General features: G+C 55.8%; 1 protein-coding gene across 1 annotated transcript in view; it reads left to right on the forward strand.

Moving 5' to 3' along the window:
• Positions 1-15,276, forward strand: part of EFCC1 (EF-hand and coiled-coil domain containing 1) — a 28,639-nt gene extending 13,363 nt beyond the window's left edge. The window contains exons 3-8 of the mRNA XM_072941964.1: positions 6,790-6,947; positions 8,743-8,899; positions 9,935-10,100; positions 11,275-11,415; positions 12,936-13,005; positions 13,757-15,276. Of these exons, the coding sequence (XP_072798065.1) occupies positions 6,790-6,947; positions 8,743-8,899; positions 9,935-10,100; positions 11,275-11,415; positions 12,936-13,005; positions 13,757-13,893 (829 nt within the window). The 3' untranslated portion in view covers positions 13,894-15,276. The remainder of the gene's footprint in view (positions 1-6,789; positions 6,948-8,742; positions 8,900-9,934; positions 10,101-11,274; positions 11,416-12,935; positions 13,006-13,756) is intronic.
• Positions 15,277-19,090: the final 3,814 nt, after the last annotated feature.

The following is a 19,090-nucleotide window of genomic DNA, read 5'->3' on the forward strand; positions in this document are numbered from 1 at the left end:
CCATGCAACAACACCATCGCAGGAATGACACCTCCCTGCGTCCCCAGACTGCAGGGATTAGGGTGGGGGATCTTCGGGGTCATTCCTAGAAATTCTGCCCACCCCGCAGCAGCCATGGTGCTGCCACAGCGAGATGGATGGACATCTCAGCGGGAAGAAAGGTGAAGTGAGTTGTTCAAGGCCATCGGGGTTCGTGGTGGCAGCAACAGAAACCATCGCTGAAGCAGGAAGGGAACTGGTTGACAGGGCGTCTGGGAGCTAACAGAGCAGCTGGGCAGGCTGGAGGCCCGGACATGGGCAGGAAGCAAGGGAGGGCAGACCCCGCTGGTCCAGGAGCAGAGTGCCGGGTGCCCTCCCGCCAACCTAGCTCTGTGGCCGCTGTCTCGAGCCCCTGTCATCAGATTCCACAAACAAGCTGAAGTGAACCTATACCTGTGTGTCACATGTGTGCCCTGCAGACTGTCGGCCGCCTACCCCCTCACCCAGCAACGACAGCCCCCACTCCCGCTCGCCTGGACGGACACACTGTCCTGGCTACCCAGGAGGCCTCCGCCCCCTCAGGGTGGCCTTTCTAGCCCCAGCCAGGGGGCTGTTTCCTTCCGTAACCTCATTCAGTGCTCTCAGAAAATCCAGAAGGTGCCATGTGGCCTTGGGCGTACACGTGAGACCTGAGTTCAGCACGCAGATTCAACACACTTTCCCTGGACTAAATTCTATCCACCAGGGAAAGCGGCCATCGGTTACTATGGCCCGTGGGCCACACTGCGCCTACTTCTGTACAGCATGCACGCTGGGATCTCCTGGGTTCCGTGTCATCTTTCCCTACGTCTGCTGAGCCCCCGTGTTATGATTCTTTAGTTGCTGCTTTTCCTGAAATCATCTCGCTCTTTTTACATAATTTAGAAGGAAGTTCTATCACTACCGTGTGAACTCACATGGTCTGACGTGCCCACTGTCCTCAGTCACGATAAATGTTGAACTATTTAAAATGCACACACCTGCCTGTCCATCCGAGCATCGCCTCAGATCCTCTCAAACCAGCAGAGGCAGCAGGAGCGCCACGCGTTTAGACGCACCGTTATTTCATCTCATCTTCATGGGACCCAGGGCCCATCCGTGTTTTCTGATGAATGAAGGGGGATTAAAACGGAGGCTGGAGGTGGGGCGGCAAGGGCACGTTGAGGAGGGTCCCACTGCAAAGCCACGGCCCTGTGAGGTGGGACCCAGATTCGGCGGCTCCCAAGATCCCATCTCTGCAGCGCAGAACCGAGGGAGGGGTCTGTCTGTCGGAGACCAGGTGCCGGGAGCTGCCAGGGCTGGAGGGAGGGGAACATCTGGCCCTGGTCAGACTGCGTCAGCCGCCGGGCTGGGGGCCAGATGTGGCCACTGGCCTCCAGCAGGAGGAAGACATCAGAGGCTCACCCTGGGCTCTGGGCGGTGCACAGATGTGGCCAGCTGGAGGGGACACCCAGCCGACACAAGGACGCGGGTCTGTCTGAACGAGAGGGCACGAGGGGACAGTGGGCAGCCGAAGGCCCCCCTTCCCCAGAACAGCCTGGAGCTGAGAGGGAGGTGCTCCAGCAAAGCCTGTGGAGTGACAGGCATCTCTGGAGGTCCCAGCAGCCCCCCGCCGCCCCAGCCCCTCCAAGGCTCCCAAGGAGAGAGGCCCTGAGGTGCAGCAGGGAGTGAAGGTGGGGTTGCAGCCCAGGGAGGCCCCCACCGGCCCTTTCAGTCCTGCTTATCTCAGGCCCTGGACTGGAACTGGTCAGTTCCCAACTCCCCTCAACAATGCCAAGGCCTCTTTTCAATGAAGCAAGAACAGCCCGGCTTAGAGGCAGACAGAAATCAAGATCTCACTAGGACTGGCTGTTCCGTGTGCTTCTCGTGTTTTTCTGGTGACTCTCTCTTTACAACCAGAGACACTGGCTTTTTACTCCTGGCGATAATGCTTCCTATCAAGGGGAATCTATGTCAGCAAACAGTAGAGCCAGTGACCCAAGGTGTCTGCAGTCTGGGGGGCCCACCGCTCGGCGGGGTGGGCAGGGGGTCGGGGAAGGGATGAGGCTGGGACTTGTGGCTCCAGAGCTAGTGCTGGCCTGTCCTTCTGAAACAACCCAAGAGCAGAGGGCACGGGGGGACTGGAACACCCACCGGGGCTCTGGGCTCATCCCAGCCTCACCTGCCCTCCCTCTTCCTCACCTGCCGGCACCTGCTGCCAGTGGTGTCATTTATCCATTCCGTCATCTAGTCATTCAACAAACCTTCACGGGGACACTCCGAACTGGGCTAGATGCCCTCCAGGAAACACCATCGGACAGGAGGGACCCAGCACAGGTAGGGGAGGCGAGTTCTAAGAGGAAGTGACACTTGCGTCAAGGCCGGGGAGAGAAGCACCAGCAGGGTTTCCAGGCAGAACTAGCAGGTGGGGGTGGGGGTGCACCCTGAAGGCCGAGGGGTCTGCGTGGAAGTCACTCCGGCTCTGCACCTCAGTCTCCTCATCTGTGAACTGGGAGGAACAAGGATAAGCCTTTCTCAGGGTTGTGGGCAGAGCAGGCGAGTCTGGCGTTAACACAGCAGCGTCCAGCACACAGTAAGGGGACGGCTGTGGCTACCACGTGCAGAGCCCCGGAGGGCCACGTACCGGAAGCTCAGGGGGTCTGGCTGGGCCGCCCCAGGGTCGTCTCCAGCGGGGAGGCTGGAGGGTTGGTCCAGGTCAGAAGCTCCCTTGTGAAGGGGCTGTGATACTGGGGACTTGGATTTTTCTGGGCATTCATGGGAAGACACAGAAGGCTCTGGAGCAGGTCAGAGCTGTCTTCCAGAAAACGGCCATGACAGCAAGTCGCCACGGCCTTGGGGTGGGCGGGGAGACAAAGACACACTTAACGGGTTACAGGGTCAGCTCTGTGCCCTCGGGGCTGGAGCCTTCAAGGGGGCTGGAGCTGCGAGTCAGGCAGGGGGCCTTCGCAGTGAGGCCACAGGCAGCTCCATCTCCCCCCAGAGCCAACCCCAGGGGACCTGTTCTTCTGGGAAACCCTCGTTCAACCACTGGGCTGGGTGGTCCAGTCCCAGGGCCGCAGCTGTCCGATCTCTAGGCCCAGAATATTCTAGCAAAGCCCCTCACAGACTCCTGAAGGGAGGGTCTGCAGTCAGTCAAGAAATATTACACAGATGGGTTCTATTAGACTGAACTGCTCTCGAGTGCCTCTCGCAGGTCAAAGGCGGTAAAAACCAGTAGCTCCGTACGAGACAATCTGACACGCGCAAGCCTGCCCCGCTCCAATCATCTCTGAGATGAAGTGGCATGGGGCCTTCCAAGCCGGGGAGGCGGGAGACGGACGCGGGGCAAGGTCAGGCTGTGCTGAGGGTGGCCCGGGGGCCAGACCCCTGTGTTGCCCCCACCAGCTCTGAGGCCCCACCCAGAGCGGGGTGCCTGGGGGCTGTCTCACCCTTTCTCCCGCCTTGTTCAGCCATCCGGCCACTATGTGAGTCCTCTGCTCTGGCCCTGCTGCCTCCCTCCCCCGCCATCTGTCCCCAAACACCTGCCATCTTTTTCCCCACCCAAGCCTTTCATTCTGCTCAACCCTAAGTCCTGCCTCCTCCAGGACTCCTTCCCAGCTCTGCAGACTCAGGGCCCTCCTTGTCTGTGTGAGGTCCCACGCTGTGTCCAGAGGGCATGGCCCTGAAGAGTGAGGGCTCCCTCTGCTCTCCCTGCCTGATGGTCCCATGCCTCTACCAGAGAACCCCCGTGAGCAGGGGCTGCAGCCCTTCCCCCTCGTCCTCTCCCTGCCTCCACAGACTCAGGCGTGGAAGGTGCCACAGAGCAGCACCTGTGCCACAGCCCTCGGCCCGGCAGCCTCGCCGCGGCACGCCTGGGCTGGGCGCTGGGGCGGAACTGAGCGGCGGGTCAGACCCTGAGCCCCCATCTGACCTCCAGGTGGTCAAACCCAAAGGCCATCTGCACTCCTTGGACGGCCAAGCAGGTGACGGCACTTTTCACCAGGGGAAGTGGGAGCAGCAGGTGGTGGCAGACGAGGCTGCCTGGGGGACATCCCAGTGGAGGTGCCGAGGCAGGAGCTGTGCTGGGGACCTTGTTAGGAAACTGGACCTCAGAGGCCAGAGGGGAGGCTCAGGTGCAAGCTATTCGCACTAGAAGCCACAGCGCTGGCAGAGACCCTCCGGGTCAGTGCAAGCAGTGGAAAGAGGGCCTCTGACAGAGCCTGAGGGCACGCCGGGGTTTAGGGTCACGATGAAGTGGGGGATCTAGAAAGCAGAGGAGATGGTGCCAGGAAGGGGTGAACCGCCCCCCAGAAGCCGCGGGGAGGTGTCCCAGCGCGGGAGTGATGTGGCACTCAGCCCTTCTCCGCGGGTCCGGCTGCGCAGCGGGGCGGCGTGGAGCCAAGTGGGCAGAGAAGGGGGTGGTGGGGCAGGGAGCCGAACGGTGACAGGGTTTTTTGGTTTGTTTTAAAGTGAAGGGAGATGTTACAGCTTGTTTGTGTGGTCCCACGAATGCTGCTGCAGACAGGCCCAGCAGACAGAGAGGGGCGTCCATCCCTCAGCTAAAGCCCAGTTGTGGACGACAGTGGCACATCCCACTCTGTCTCTGTGGCCACGTTCTTTCCTTGGAAAATTCCAAAGTGTGTCCTCATCTGTCCTGCTCTCTGAACTCTAGTCCCACTGGCTTCCTGTTCCCGACCTCACAGCCTGTGACCTGTGGTCACCGAATGAGGACAGCAGCTGGGCCAGGCTACTCCAGGCTTGCCCTCCGCCTGGCGGGGCCTGTGGTGCGAGCCTGGAGCCCGCGGCCCGAGTGTAGGTCCAGCCCTTGCATTTCCGAGCTGTGCGCCTTGGGCCCGTTACTCTAACAGAAAGGAAGTGATGATGCTACCTGCCTCGTAGGGCGCTGTGAGCAAAGGCTTAAAGCCTAGAACGGTGCCTGGCGCTGAGCAAGCACTCTAAAAGATTTATTGTTGTGTTGATGCAGGAAGCTGTGAGGCTTCTAAGACTCCAGCGGCTAGGGGTGTGGCGGGTGCGGGGATCCGGTCTCCCTGAGTCAGCCTGGGTGAGGAAACTCAAGTAAGGGCTGTCTCTCCATCTCAGTTTGCTTGTTGAAGCCCTTACATAATTTAAGGGAAAAAAACAGGAAGCTTCTCCTCTATCGGGAAGACCTGGATATTGTCGAGTTTGACTCTATGCAAAATCTCACCCGTTGAAGTCCCTTCCCTGCTTATTAGCTCAGTACCCCCTCCACCAGGAAGCTCAGCACCTTTCGAGGCACCCATCCCACTCCCAGCCAGCGGTCCTTACAAGGGGGTTTCCCCAATGTAAGCTAAACCTGCCTCCCTTGATGCTCCAGCTCTCATCTCTGCTCCCCCCGACTTCATCCTGGTAAGGCACTGCCCTCTGGGGCCACATAAAGCCTACTGGCCTCCACCTTTGAGTGTTGGAGACCGTGACTCTGTACCCCTGTGTCTTCTCCTGGCTGTGGTCTGAGCCTCTGGGGTTGAGAAGGCCCCTCACCTCCCCAGGTAGACCTCAAATGATATGACCTAAGCTTAAAGTCATTGAACTGAGAATCCCTATCCAGGGTTTCACATTCTCAGCTTGCACTGGGGGAGCCTGAATGCAGGACTTTATCAGTCAGAGTTACTGGCTCATAAAACACAAAAGGTTAGGCTTAGCTCTGGCTTCAGGCAGAGCCTGATCCAGCAACTCAAATAATGTTACTAAGGACCTGTTTCTACTGCCATCATCTTTAGGCTCTATCCGTGGCCCCCAGTATCTCCAGGCAGCTACCCCCCAAAAGTCCCCAATGGCTGTCACATCTCCCCACAGCACCCACGTTCAACACCAGGGTGGGGCAAGCGGGCCACAGGAGAGGCTGCCTGGGTTTCCCATAACTGGCTGATCCTTGCACCTCATTGGCTACCTGTGCAGCCCCTAGCCAATCACAGTCGCCAGGGATGGGATTATGCTGATATGGGGGAGGAGCCACATGCCCCGCCCTCCTCTGAGCTGATGAGCAGCAGCGGCAGAGGCGGGGTGGCCGAGCAGGTGAGATAACTGAGTGACAACCAGGGAGCTGTCACCATTGGGGAGGGGGTGCTGGATGGCCCCAGGTGGCCGATGGCCCACCCTGGGCCTCAAGTGCAACCTTGCAGACCTCCTGTTTGGCCCAGCAGACAGTCCTCTGGGTGTTGAGTCCACCTGACAAACCCTGGGTGCCCACACCTGCCTGGCCTCCCCGAGGCACCTCCTTCCCGGGTCCCAGTCACTCTGCTGTGGTCTCCCTGACCTCACACAGCCAGCAGAGTGCCTGGCCAACCTTGCACAGGCCAGATCACGAGAACCCAAGCTGAGCTGGGAGGATCTCAGAAGCTGTCCACTCCAGGGACCCACCTGCAAAATGGGGCCCAAGTCCCACTGCCAGTTCCTGTTGGCAGCGCAAAGGTTAGAACCAAGCACTCCTGCCCAGCCCTCCTGGGTGCAGAGGCTCCTCAGAAGAGCTTGCCTTTAGTCCCGCTGGCTAAAACTGGTTACAAGCCCACATCTTAGCTGGAAGGGAGGCTGGGTGGCTGTGCATCATGGAAGGCTGACTGCACCATGCTGGCCTTTGGGCAGGGAGCCCACAGGGTCAGACACAAACACGACCCAGGGTCTTCTCAGGCATGACAAAGACAGCTTACCTGTGCAGAGTAAGCGGTGCAGGACAGCAGGGCCATGTCCACACTCTCCTGTCAGAAACTGGCTGAGCCCCACCCCCTCAACACCTGTGTCTTCCCCCACCTACAGGTCAGAGGGCACCCAGCTCCCTGCCTCACCACGAGCCAGCCCAGAGCCAGAAGCCAAGACCAGTGGACCTGAGGATGGTGAGACCAGAGACCCAGATCCTCCTCCAGAGGGAGCCTGGGGCTCAGACAGCAACTCCGGGAGCAGACCCCTGGATGAAGGTTTGTCTCTGCACACACACCCAGGCTGGCTGCCTGGCTCACGACTGACCGGGATGCACCCAGCCCTGCTCCCGGGGTCCTGTCTGCGCTGATGCTGCCGTCCGGCCTCATACAGAAGCCTATCCTCTACCTGCTGAGGGTGGGCCTCTCAAGCCCCCACAGGCCCTTTCCTCAGGCCTGAGAGTAGACACCCGGCAAGGAGGGCAGGTTCCAGGAAGCAGCTTCCAGCTCAGTGTGGGGAAAATCTATCTGCTGTCTAGTCCCACGCAGGGATGGGATGGGCACCAGGGAGCTGGGGTGGGGTAAGCTCCCGTCATCAGAGGGGTATAAGCAGGGACTAGATGGTCACCTCTCAAGATGACCATAGAGAGGCCTGTCATCTTAAGAACCTGGGCCTGGTGGGGCTGGAGAATGAGGACAAAAGGAGAGAGAAGCTGTCTGAGCTGGTGCCCAGGGCTCTCCCGGCTCAGCCCCAGGCAGGCGTGCAGCTGGGCGCCATCCCTCCCACCCTCAGAGCCCCTAGCCTGCCCCTGCCTCAGGTACCCGGACGACTGGCAGCCGTGACACTACACACAGCGTCAGAAAAGGAAAACATCCCAAATGTCTGAAAAAGAATCCCCAAATGGGAAACAAACTCAATATAGGAAACACCTCCTCAGTCACAGAGTCACGGACCAGTCACCCACCCCTGGTTCCGCTGGGTCTGGGACACCTTTTACTGAGAAAAAAACAGAAGGGCCTTGCACCTACCCAGCTGCATGTCCAACATCAGGATACCTGCGCCAGGGGTTCCCAAACCTGCCAGCTGGCCAGGATCACCCAGGAGTCTCCTACGCTCCAGACACCCAGGCCCTCAGGCGGCTGCTGTGGGGGGGGCGGGTGCGGGGAGGGGCGAGGCTGACAGAGCCGCGCCAGTCAGGACACTGTCCACGAGGAGCAGGCCATTCGGCCCAAACCGGTCTAATTAAAGGGAACCTGCTGGTTCACATGGTGCACATGAAGCCAAGCAGGGGTCCGGCACGGCGGGGGAAGCAGAGCCCCACCTCCCCAGCCCTGTTTCACAGAAGGTGCCCCCCACAACTGACAAGACGGCCCGGGAGCTCAGACCCACGCCCTGCAGGTCCCAGGCTGGGGGCAGAGGCACTGCCCTTCCTGGAAGTGGGGTCAGATTCTGGCCTGACTCCCTGGCTCACATCCTGCCTGAACAGCCACGTGGCCGGTGTGGGCCGGACTCGCATCCCCGAGCTGGGGTGCAGTCAGGGGTGAGGGAGGGCTCCCCAGGAAGAGTCAGGGCTGCCCGGGGCCCCACGTCCAGTGTGCATGATGGATCCCGGGGTTGCTGACACAGTCCAGCCAGAGGGCTGTAATGAGGCACAGCCCATCAGGGACCACGCAGAGTCACATGCGCGACACCCACTGCCCCACGTCCCCAGGTGTCAGGGGCAGGCAGTCCCTGAGAGTTGAAGGTGGTCTCGCCTGTGCCCTGCAGAGTCCCGACCCCAGCCCTCTCTAGAGGGCCTTGGCCTCCCTGGCTGGGATCACCATGTCCCCAGCGGGAAACAGCACGCCTTCTGGGGGCACAGACAGGCCCTGGCTTCTTGCGTCATCTTAGCAGAAAAAAGGAGGGCTCCTCACTCCCACTGTCCCCTGTAAGACCCAGGGAGGGGCTCCCGGCCAGGCGCATGGGCGGGGCTGCACCAGCCCCGGGGGCCTCACCTCCCTGGTTGGGGGGTGGAGAGCCCCTGGGCCTCTCCCCTCTGCCTGTTTCCCCTCCCGTCGCCCTGCGTCCCCGCAGCACGTGCTTCTCCGGCAGCGGACGAGCAGCTGTTCCGCTCGGTGGAGGGCCAGGCCGCCTCTGACGAGGAGGACGACGACCACAAGTGGCGGGAGGAGCAGAGGCCACCGGCCGAGGTCACGACCCTGCTGGCCGGCCTCTCCGGCTGCGGGAAGGGGTACGTGTGCGGGGTTGGGGGGCGCCCAGGACCGGACGCCCTGGGCTGGGGGCTCACACAGTCATCCTGGAAGCCCAGGGTGGCCCCTCCATACACAACAGAACTTGAACTTGGGAGGCTGGCCTCCTGATTCAGTCCGCCTTGCGATGCTCTGACCCCTCACCTGTTGATGGAGGTGGTAAGACTGCCCCCAGCACGTGTGCGGGTGAAATGAGAGCGTTTTCAAAGGCACAGGCCGTGATGGTCTCATCCCATCAATTCTCACTCACTCCCTTCGCCGCTGCCCCAGACTTGCCCCCGAGCTGTAGCGTGACCCCCAGACATGTCAGCCCCTTTCCTGATCCGACACCTGGCGCACCTCAGTCAAGTCTCCCGACTTCTGAGCCTCAGTCTTCCTATCTCTAACATGGAACAGTAACACATGTCTGGCAGAGGATTTGTGAGGATTTGCCACCGAGGATAATAAAATGCCCCATGGGTGCCCAGTCGCAGCAGGTACACCACTGGGAGTGGCACTGACTTCTTATTTTAAAGTTCTGTTAATTTTCCGGGACCACTATTAACACCAACCCTTGACACCAACAAGCATATATTAAACACCTACTATGTGCCTAGCCACCTGGAAAACAGTGCTGAACAAGACAGACGCCCTCTGCCCTGGAGCCTCTGTTCTAGTGAGTGGTGACAAATGTGAGGAAGAGAGAGGGGCAGGTGTGGGACATGTTGGGAAGGCCTCTGATAAGGTGCTGTTTAAGCAGAGACCTGAAGCAAATGAGGAAGAGCATTCCAGGCAGAGGGAGCAGCAAGTGCAAAGGCCCCGAGGCACGTTGGAGGGGCAGCAAGGAGGCTGCTGTGGCCAGAGTAGAATGAGGAGAGATGGGTGGGAGTGAGGTCAGGGAAGCCTCTGGCTTTTGCTCTGATGGGATGGAGAGCCACGGAAGGTGTGAGCAGGTGGCGTCGTGGCCTCACTTGGCTTTCGGGGGAGACAGACTCGGGAAAGCAGCTCCCCAGTGTTGGTACTCTCCTCCGCTGTAGGTGTGATGACCAGATGGCCAAGAAGCTCATGACTTACTTCCGCCACTTCGGCAGTGCCGACCATGCCTGCACCCTGGGGGAGCTGGAGGCCCGTGTTGCCATGCTGGTGGAGCAGCTGGACACCCAGGGCTGCAGTCAGAAGACCCTGGGGACACCTGGGAAGGAGGTCAGCTGAGCCCCAGAGGCCAAGAGCTGGACCAATGCTAGCATCTCTCACAGGTGGAAAGAAAAGGATCTCAACCAAGCCCTGTGCCCCTTTCACAGATGGGTAAACCAAAACTCAGAGAGGAGAGGATTTAGATTTGATGAAGAATATTTTGGTTGTAAGTTAAAAGATCCACCTCAGATTAGCTCGAGTGCAAGATGGGAACTTACTAGAACACGGAGCTGGGAGGACAGTTTCAGAAGAACAGCTAAGATGAGCTTCAGGCACAGCTGGATCCAGGGACTCAGATTAGATTATCTCCACCTGTTTGTATTTCTCGAGGTGCTTGCTCCATGTGGCTGGGGAAGGGAATGCAGGGCCAGAGACAGCTCTAGGCACTGCACCTTCTCTCTCCTGCCCGAGGCCCAGAGTGGATCCAAGTGCCTAAGGACACCACCCCTTCAGCTGCCTCTCCCTCCATCGGGGCCAAGAATGAGGGCTGCCTCACCCCTCTCAAGCCTGCTCTAGAAGGCAGGTGGCCATGCAAGATTTTGTAACCTCCCAGCATCTACCCCCTGGTATTTTGGTGGGATCTCAAGAGTCAGTGTCCCCTGGCCAGGGGTGGGTCCATGACTCAGGCTGGGCCAGTTGGGCCCCTCTCCTGGGGCTCTCCATCTTGAGGGAAGGGGGAATGGCTGGAGTGTTCTCAGCTGTGGCCCCTGGACAAGGGGCTCAAGATGTTTCTCCTGCCTCACCCCCAACTGCTGCCCCATCCCTGAGGTTCTCCAGCTGCCAGTCCCTTCTGTGAACCCTGGAGCAGACCACCAGCAAATGCCCTTTTCTGTTTTAACTAGCCAGATCGGTTTCTGTTGCTTGCAACCAAAAAAAAAAAATAGCAAAGAAAGCAGATGGATAGAGAAGAGATGGGAGGACACTGTCCTCCCACAAGAAGAGGGAAGGTGTGTATCCTTACAGCAGCCTCACTCTGTGCAGCCTCAGGCCAGGCATTCAGCTTCTCCCGGCCTTGGTGCCATCCCTGGGAAGACGGGGTTCTATCTGCCCGGTCCACTGTCAGGCTTGGGGGACTGATGAGATGACCCCTGTGAGAGGGTCAAGGCAGGCCGTGGGTCCTGCCTGGGGGTGGTGCTCTGAGCACGGGGCAGGGGGCGGGCACTAAGCCCCATCGGTCCCCCAGGCAGAGCTGCAGCGGCAGGTGGAGGAGAACGAGCAGCTGAGGCTGGATCTGCAGATGGTGGAGACGGAGAGGGTGCGGCTGTCCCTGCTGGAGGAGAAGCTGGCGGACGTGCTGCAGCTCCTGCAGAGGCTCCGCCACCTGGTAGGCTCACGGGAGCTGGCACCACCGGGGGGGGGGGGCACTCAGGAAGGAGCCTGGCCTGTGTTGGGCACTGGCTCTGAGCTTCCCCTATGTGGGCAGGTGTTACAGCTCCACTTTTCAGATACAGAAATGGAGGCGCAGGGGAGCCAATCAAGAAGAAGCTAATCTAATTCATTTTATGAAGCTAATCTAATTATGACCTCAAAACCAGAGCATGATAAATACAAGAAAGGAAAACTATAAGCTAATGTCACATTTAAATATAGATGCAAAAATATTAAATAAGATATTAGCAAACCAAATCGGGTAGCATTTAAAGCAATCCAATGTGGCCAAGCTGGATTTATCCCAGGAACTTAAAGATCATTCAAGATCAAATATCCATTAACATAATACACCACATTGCAGATTAAAGGAGAAAAAAACATGTATTCATCTCAATAAGTGAAAAGTCAGTAACAGCCTCCTTTTAAATTATAAAACCTCTCAGCAAATTAAGAACAATGGGGATCTTCCTTAATCAGATCAGAAGTCCCAGCCAGCCACCTCTCACAGATCTCACACTTACTGATGAAATGTTCAAAGGACTCCTTTTAAAAACCAGAACCAAGACCAACATGCCTGTCATCACTGCTCGTGCCACCTGGAAGTTCTAGCCTAAGCAGTAAGGCAAGAAAAAGAAAAGTGTATGGACTAGAAAGGAACAGACAAATCAACCAGTAATTGTGTATCAAATTTATCCACACAGAACCCCCAAGAGACTCTAGAGGCACAGTGTTGTGATTCCTTGGCAAGGAGCCTTATTTTAAAAAGTTCATAACATAGAAGTCAGCTGTAGTCCTAAACAGCACCAGCAAAACATTAAAACACATCTTAGACATAAACTCAGCCAGGACTGCCCAGCACTGGGGGTGGAAGCACGATTTGAACCCAGGTCTTCAGGGATTGAAGTGGGCTCTTGCCTACACATGAGGCTGCCCAGGACACAGGGCTACAGAGGCCCAGCAGCGTGATGCAGCCTAGGGGAGCGCCGAGTGGCAGCCGCGCCCTGCGGGCAGGGAGGGCAGGAAACACAGCCCCACCGGGCAGCCTGGGGGCAAATACTGGGGCTTCCCCCACCCCCAGCTGGGGGGCTCTGGGCAGATTTCCCATTCTTTCTCAGCATTGCTTTTTTCACTAGTGAAGATGAGAATAAATAAGCTGTTGCAGGGGTTAAAGGAGCCAACATGTAAAAAAGCTCTGTATTCACGGTCACTTCCCAAGTGCCTCCTTGGGCACACAGACAGTTAACCCACAAGTACATAATCCTTGATGAAATGGGTCCTGCCCACAGCTCCATCACCCACCTAGAGCAGTGGAGCCAGCCTAGGGGTGGGGGCCAGGAAGGGACCATGGACAGTGGGGAAGCCATCTGCTCCCAAGGAGCCACAGAGAAGCCTGTAGGGGCTACCCAGCCTCCCTGCCAACCAAGGACACAGCAGCCACGGCCTGGTCCAGCCCTGTCTCCATTTCTCTTTAAGAACATATCGAAAAGAGCCCTGGGGAAGATCCTGCTGAGCACGCTGGACACCTGCGGGGACCCTGCACACGGTAGGAGATCTGCCCCTCCATCTCCTAGAGCCTGGGAAGCAGCTGGAGGGCATCCTGACCGAGCAACTCTGTCTTAAGTCTGCAAAACACCGCCTCTCCCCTGCCCTGCCCACCTGCAAAGGGTACCGTCAGGCACAGGCTTCGGAAAGTTGAGGGTGCTATGTGACAAGAGCGGGGGCAGACACCCCAGGGAAGGGGCCCGACGGAAGCCAGTGTGGCCGGACCCCAGGGGAGCCAGGTGTTTCCCTGCTGGCAATTCAGACTTGCCCACAGTCCCTGGGCTTACCGCAGAAGTGGTGCTGTTATCACACCCATTCCACAGATGGGGAAACTGAGGCACAGACAGGCCAACGGCCAGCCGCCCTCGAGGCCTCAGACCTCAGGGAACACGAAGCCACGTGGCCCCGTTGTTCAGACAAAGTTCAGGGCAGAAGAATTTCATCAGTGCCAGCTCAGGCCCATGAAAGCAAGGGAGTAAGGCCGCTCTTGCCCAAAAGGGTCTCACAGGCTAAGGGGGGGCCGACGTGATGAGCCTTTGCTTGCCGGCCTCACCAGGCACCACTGGGCAGGGCTCCGTATGTCCAGTGCCCTGATGGTCCTAGAAGCCCCCTTCCCTGGGGTCCTCAATGGGAGAGGAGGAGGAGGGGGAGATGGCTGGACAGGGCGGGGGAGGGACCGGGGAGGAGGGGAGTGGCTCTGAGGGTCAGAGTGAGCAGACTGACCCACCCTCCCGCCTACTCTCTCTCTCCAGAGGAGACGTCTGCGCCCTCGGCCATCCTGGATGCCCTGCACCAGGCTCTGGCTGGCTGTGAGCTCCTGCGCAGAGAGCCCTCGGCACCAGCCTCTGCAGCTCCTGCACTCACCAACTCCCTCCTCATCTCCTGCTGAGGTCACTGGCCCGGCCTGGCCATCATCAGACCAGCCTCCAAGATCAGCCTGATCATCATCACATCCTCAGAAACCTGGAAGCACTGCACCTTCTAAGACAGACCCAAGCTCAGAGACGGGCAGCCATCCCTTCTCCTCGGGCTCCTCCTTATTCCCTGAGACCCCCTGCATTCCTGCTGCCAGGGTCCACGTTGCCCTGCAGCTGCTGGATCAGCCTGTACCTGCTGCTGCCTCCTCTGCCCCTGGATCAGAGGTGCCCACTTTTCTGCCTGGTTCTGCCCAGAATCCCTTCCCTGGGCTCCCTTCCCAGCACTGTGCCCTTCCTCCCCGCGGTGTGCCTGCTGCAGGGACTCTGCACCCCACCAGCCCACTGGGGAACCTATCCAAGCCCTAGAATGCTGGAGACCAGGCAGAGCAGGGGAACTCCAAGGGAGGAGTGAGTGACCACTGCAGGCTTCCTGGTGGAGGCTGGCCTTGAACCAGCTCTAGAAGAGCGGTAGGATGCAGGCGGGCCAAGAAGAGGGTAGGGCATTTAAAGTGAGGTAACCCCAAGAACAGGGGTGTGGTCCCATAAAGGACCCCCAGCAATGCAGGACCCAGAGCCCCTCTGTCCTGAGCAACAGGAGGCACCAGGACTCACCTCCTCATGCCCTCCCAGGAGAGAATGACACGCTGGCGGGCAGAGCGGAGGGGTGCAAGCAGCGCTAACCAGGGCAGCAGAGCCTGCAAGAGTCCCGTCCAGAGGGCTCTGTGGGCCCAGGGGCACAACGCACTGCCGTGGCAGCGTGAGGGCGCTGGCGGGGAGCGGGGGCAGGCCCCGGGGCCTTGGTGACAGGCAAGACCTGGACTGGATCCCGCGCAGTGGGGGCCATGGGGGGCTCTGACCTGCCTCGGGGAGGGTGGACGAGGCGGCTGCAGGGGGTGGGAACTAGGGGTCTCCCGGGGGCTCAAGCCGGAGCCGTGGGGACACAGAAGGCGGCCGCCGGGGAGGGAGGGCCAGGGGAGCCCGGGACCAGCAGGCGCTCCTGGGCAGAGGCCGCGGGGACGGCCCACAGACACCGCCGCGCCTCGTGTCTGGCCACGTGAGTCTACACTGTGTTAGGATTCTTGGAACTGATGTCCCTCTCCGAAAAGTCAACCTCACTGCACGTTAATTTCAAAAGCAGAAGAGGCCCGAAGAGACGTCCCTGCAGTGGCCCCTGCTCTGGCCCCTGGCATCTGCAGACAGGCAGAGGGTTCCAACCTCAGGAGCTTCCTAATAAAAAGCTCTGACCGCTGCCTGACAACCGAAGGTTCACGGTCGCCCCTCATATCCCTGGAAGCAAGTTACGAGGAGGACTAGGGCTTAGAGGGGCCTGAAGAGGCCGGGTGAGCTCCCCAGCGTCACACAACAAATGAGCATCCGCGCCTGGAGGGAGGCCTGTCTCCCGAGCCCACACCTCACTCACTTCCTACCGCGGCCAGCTGTCTCCGCCTAGGAGGCCCAGGGCTTGGCGGGGGCTTGGGGGCTGGGAGAGTCACGGCGCAGGCTAAGCCGCCCTGACAGAACGGGTCCCCAGATGCTCTGGGGCAAACAGAACAGAACGTTACTTCTCTCCTCTAACGGACCTGAGGTGAGTGGCCCCGTGGGCAGAGCAGCTCTGCTCCTGTGGTCCCCCCGGACCCAGGGCTCCTCCACCTTGCCGCCCTGCCATGCCAGGGTGCTGTCGTCCTCCACGTGGCGGAAGTCACCGCACCCGCGCCGCGTCTGCCTTCAGCCCGCGGGGAGGAGCGGAGAGGGAGGGGAGGGCAAGCACTCTGGCCCACATCTCCCCCACTCTCATGCCAGAGCCCCAGACAGGATCGCCCAAAGAGGACCACACCAAGACACAGTCACTAAAATGGCAAAAATTACAGATAAACCAAGAATGCTAAGAACAGAAGCGGAAAAGCAACAAGTAACACACGAGGGAACGCCCATGAGGCTGTCAGCTGGCTTTTCAGCAGAGACTCTGCAGGCCAGAGGAGTGGCATGATATATTTAAAGTGATGGGAGGGACAAACCTAGAACCAAGAGCACCCTACCCAGTAAGGCTCTTCTTGCTCAGACCTGATAGAAAGACTGAAAGCTTTACAGACAAGCAGAAGCTAAGAGGTCAGCGCCACCAAAACGGCTTTACAAGAAACGTTAAAGGGACTTCTTCAAGCAAAAAAGAAAAGGCAACTAGAAACATGAAAATTACGGAAAGACGAGCTCAGCGGTAAAGGCAAACACACAGGGAAGCCGGTAAGTCAGCCACGTCCAAAGCCAGCAGGACGGCTAAAGACAAAGGAGTGAAAATCACCCGTGTCCACAACAGGCGGTTCAGGACACACAAAAAGACGTAAAGCACGACGTCAGAAAGAGCAATCGTGAGGGGAGGGGAGTAAAACTGCAGGGATTTAAAAGTGCGTTTGAAATTAAGAGATCAGCAACCTGAAATACTCAGATAGACAATAGATCGCTATATATAAGCCTCACGGTGACCACAAACCAAAACTCTATTTTATACACACACACACACACACAAAAGAAATCCAGTATTTATACCAATTAAAATAATACTTTTGAGAACCTGGAACAAAGAGAAGGGAATCCAAACATAACGCTAAAGATGGTCATCAAATCACAAGAGAAGAGAACAAGAGGAGGAGGGACAAAACCACAAAAACCCCAAAACAATTTTAAAATGGCAATAAATGCACACCTGTCAACAGTTACTTCAAACGTAAATGGACAAAACGGTCCAGTCAGAAGACAGAGTGGCTGAACGGATACAAAAGCAAGGCCCACAGATAAACGCTGTCTACAAGAGACCCACTTCAGATCTCAAGACACAAACAGACTGAAAGTGACAGGATGGAAAAAGTACTCCATATGCAAATGGAAATCAAAAGAAAGCTGGGGCAATGATTATACCAGACAAACAGACTTTGAAGCAAAGATTACAAGGGACAAAGAGGGACGTTACACATCCAGGGAATCAATCCAAGAAGATTTAACAATTATAATAAATATATAAGCACCTAAATACATAAAGCAAATACTGACATAAAAAGAGAAATTGACACAGTAATAGTGGGGGCTTTAACACCCTCTTACATCAATGGACAGATCACCCAGACAGAAGAATCAACAGCAAAACACTAGCCTTAAATGACACATTAGACTAAGTGGATATACATGTAGAACATTCCATCCAAAAGCAAAATACACATTCTTTTCAAGTGCACATGGAACATTTTCCAGGATATATGACATGCTAGTCCACAAAACAAGCCTCAGTAAATTTAAGAAAATTTACATCGTATCAAGCATCTTTTCCAACCACAACACTATGAGACTAGAATTAACAAGAAAAAAAATTGAATATAGACACAAAAAATCTCAACAAAACATTAGCGAACAGAATCCAACAACACACTTAAAAAGATCATACACTATGATCAAACTGGATTCATCCCAGGAACACAAGGATGGTTCAACATACACAAATCAATCAATGTGATACACCACATCAACTAGAGGACAAAAACCACATGGTCAGCTCCATAGATGGAGAAAAAGCACTGGATAAAATCAAACAGCCATTCATGATAAAATACTCTCACCGAAGAGAGTACAGAGGGAACAAATCTCAACATAGTAAAAGCCATTTATGACAAACCCACAGCCAGCATCGTACTCAATGATGAAAAGTTGAAAGCCATCCCGATAAAATCTGGAACAAGACAAGGATGCCCACTCTCACCACTTCTATTCAACGTAGGATTGGAAGTCCTAGCCAAGGGGACAAGAAAAAGAAATTAGGTAAAACTGTCACTGTATGTGGGATGGCATGATATTATGTATAAAAAACCCTAAAGGCTCCACACAAAAACTACTAGAGCAGATAAAAGAATCTGGCAAGGTAGCAGGATACAAGATTAACGTTCAGAAATCAGTTGTGTTTCTTTACACTAACAATGAAACACCAGAAAAGTTCAAAAAAAATCCCTTTTAAAATTGCATCAAAAGAAAACCAACTTAGGGATAAATCTGACCAAGGAAGTGAAAGATTTATATAAGGAGAACTACAAAACACTGATTAAGGAAATTAAAGATTATTTAAAGAAATGGAAAGATATTCCATGCTCTTGGATTGGAAGAATTAATATTGTTAAAATTACTACCCAAAGCAATCTATAGATTTAATCCAATCCCTATCAAATTATCCAGGACATTTTTCACAGAACTAGAACAAATAATCCTAAAATTTATATGGAACCACAAAAGGCCAAGAATTGCCAAAGCAATACTGAAGAAAAAGAATGAAGCTGGAGGCACTGCCCTCCCAGACTTCAGACAGCAGTAGAGAGCTACAGTAATCAAAACAGCATGGTACTGGCATAAAAAGAGACATACAGATCAATGGAACAGAAAAGAGAGCCAAGAAATAAACCCACCGACCTATAGTCAATTAATCTTCAACAAAAGAGGCAAGAATGTATGATGGAGAAAATACAGTCTCTTCAGCAAGTGGCGTTGGGAAAACTGGACAGCTGCATGTAAATCAATGAAGCCAGAACACTCCCTCACTCCATACACAAAAATAAACTCAAAATGGCTTAAAGACTTAAATATAAGACAAAAAAACTATAAACCTCTTAAAGAAAACATAGGCAAAACATTCTCTGACATAAATCTCAGCAATGATCTCCTAGGGCAGTGTACCCAGGCAATGAAGTAAAAGGAAAAATAAACAAATGGGAACTAATTAAACTTACAAGCTCTTGCACAGCAAAGGAAACCATAAACAGAACAAAAAGACAACCTACAGAATGCAAGAAAACATTTGTAAATGACGCACCTGACAAGGGCTTAATATCCAGGATATATAAACAGCTCATACAACTTACTAACAAAAAAACCAAACAACCCAATCCAAAAATGGTCAGAAGACCTAAACAAGCAATTCTTCAAGTAGACATACAAGTGGCCAAGAGGCACATGAAAAAATGCTCAGTATCGCTAATCATCAGAGAAACATAAATCAAAACTGTAATAAGGTATCACCTCACATCAATCAGAATGACCACCATTCAAAAGTCCATGAACGATTAACGCTGGAGAGGGCGTGGCAAAACGGGAACCCTCCCACACTGCTGGTGGGAGTGCAGTTTGGTGCAGCCATTACGG

Source organism: Vicugna pacos, chromosome 17, assembly GCF_048564905.1.
Source record: "Vicugna pacos chromosome 17, VicPac4, whole genome shotgun sequence".
In the NCBI taxonomy this organism is placed as follows: Eukaryota; Metazoa; Chordata; class Mammalia; order Artiodactyla; family Camelidae; genus Vicugna; species Vicugna pacos.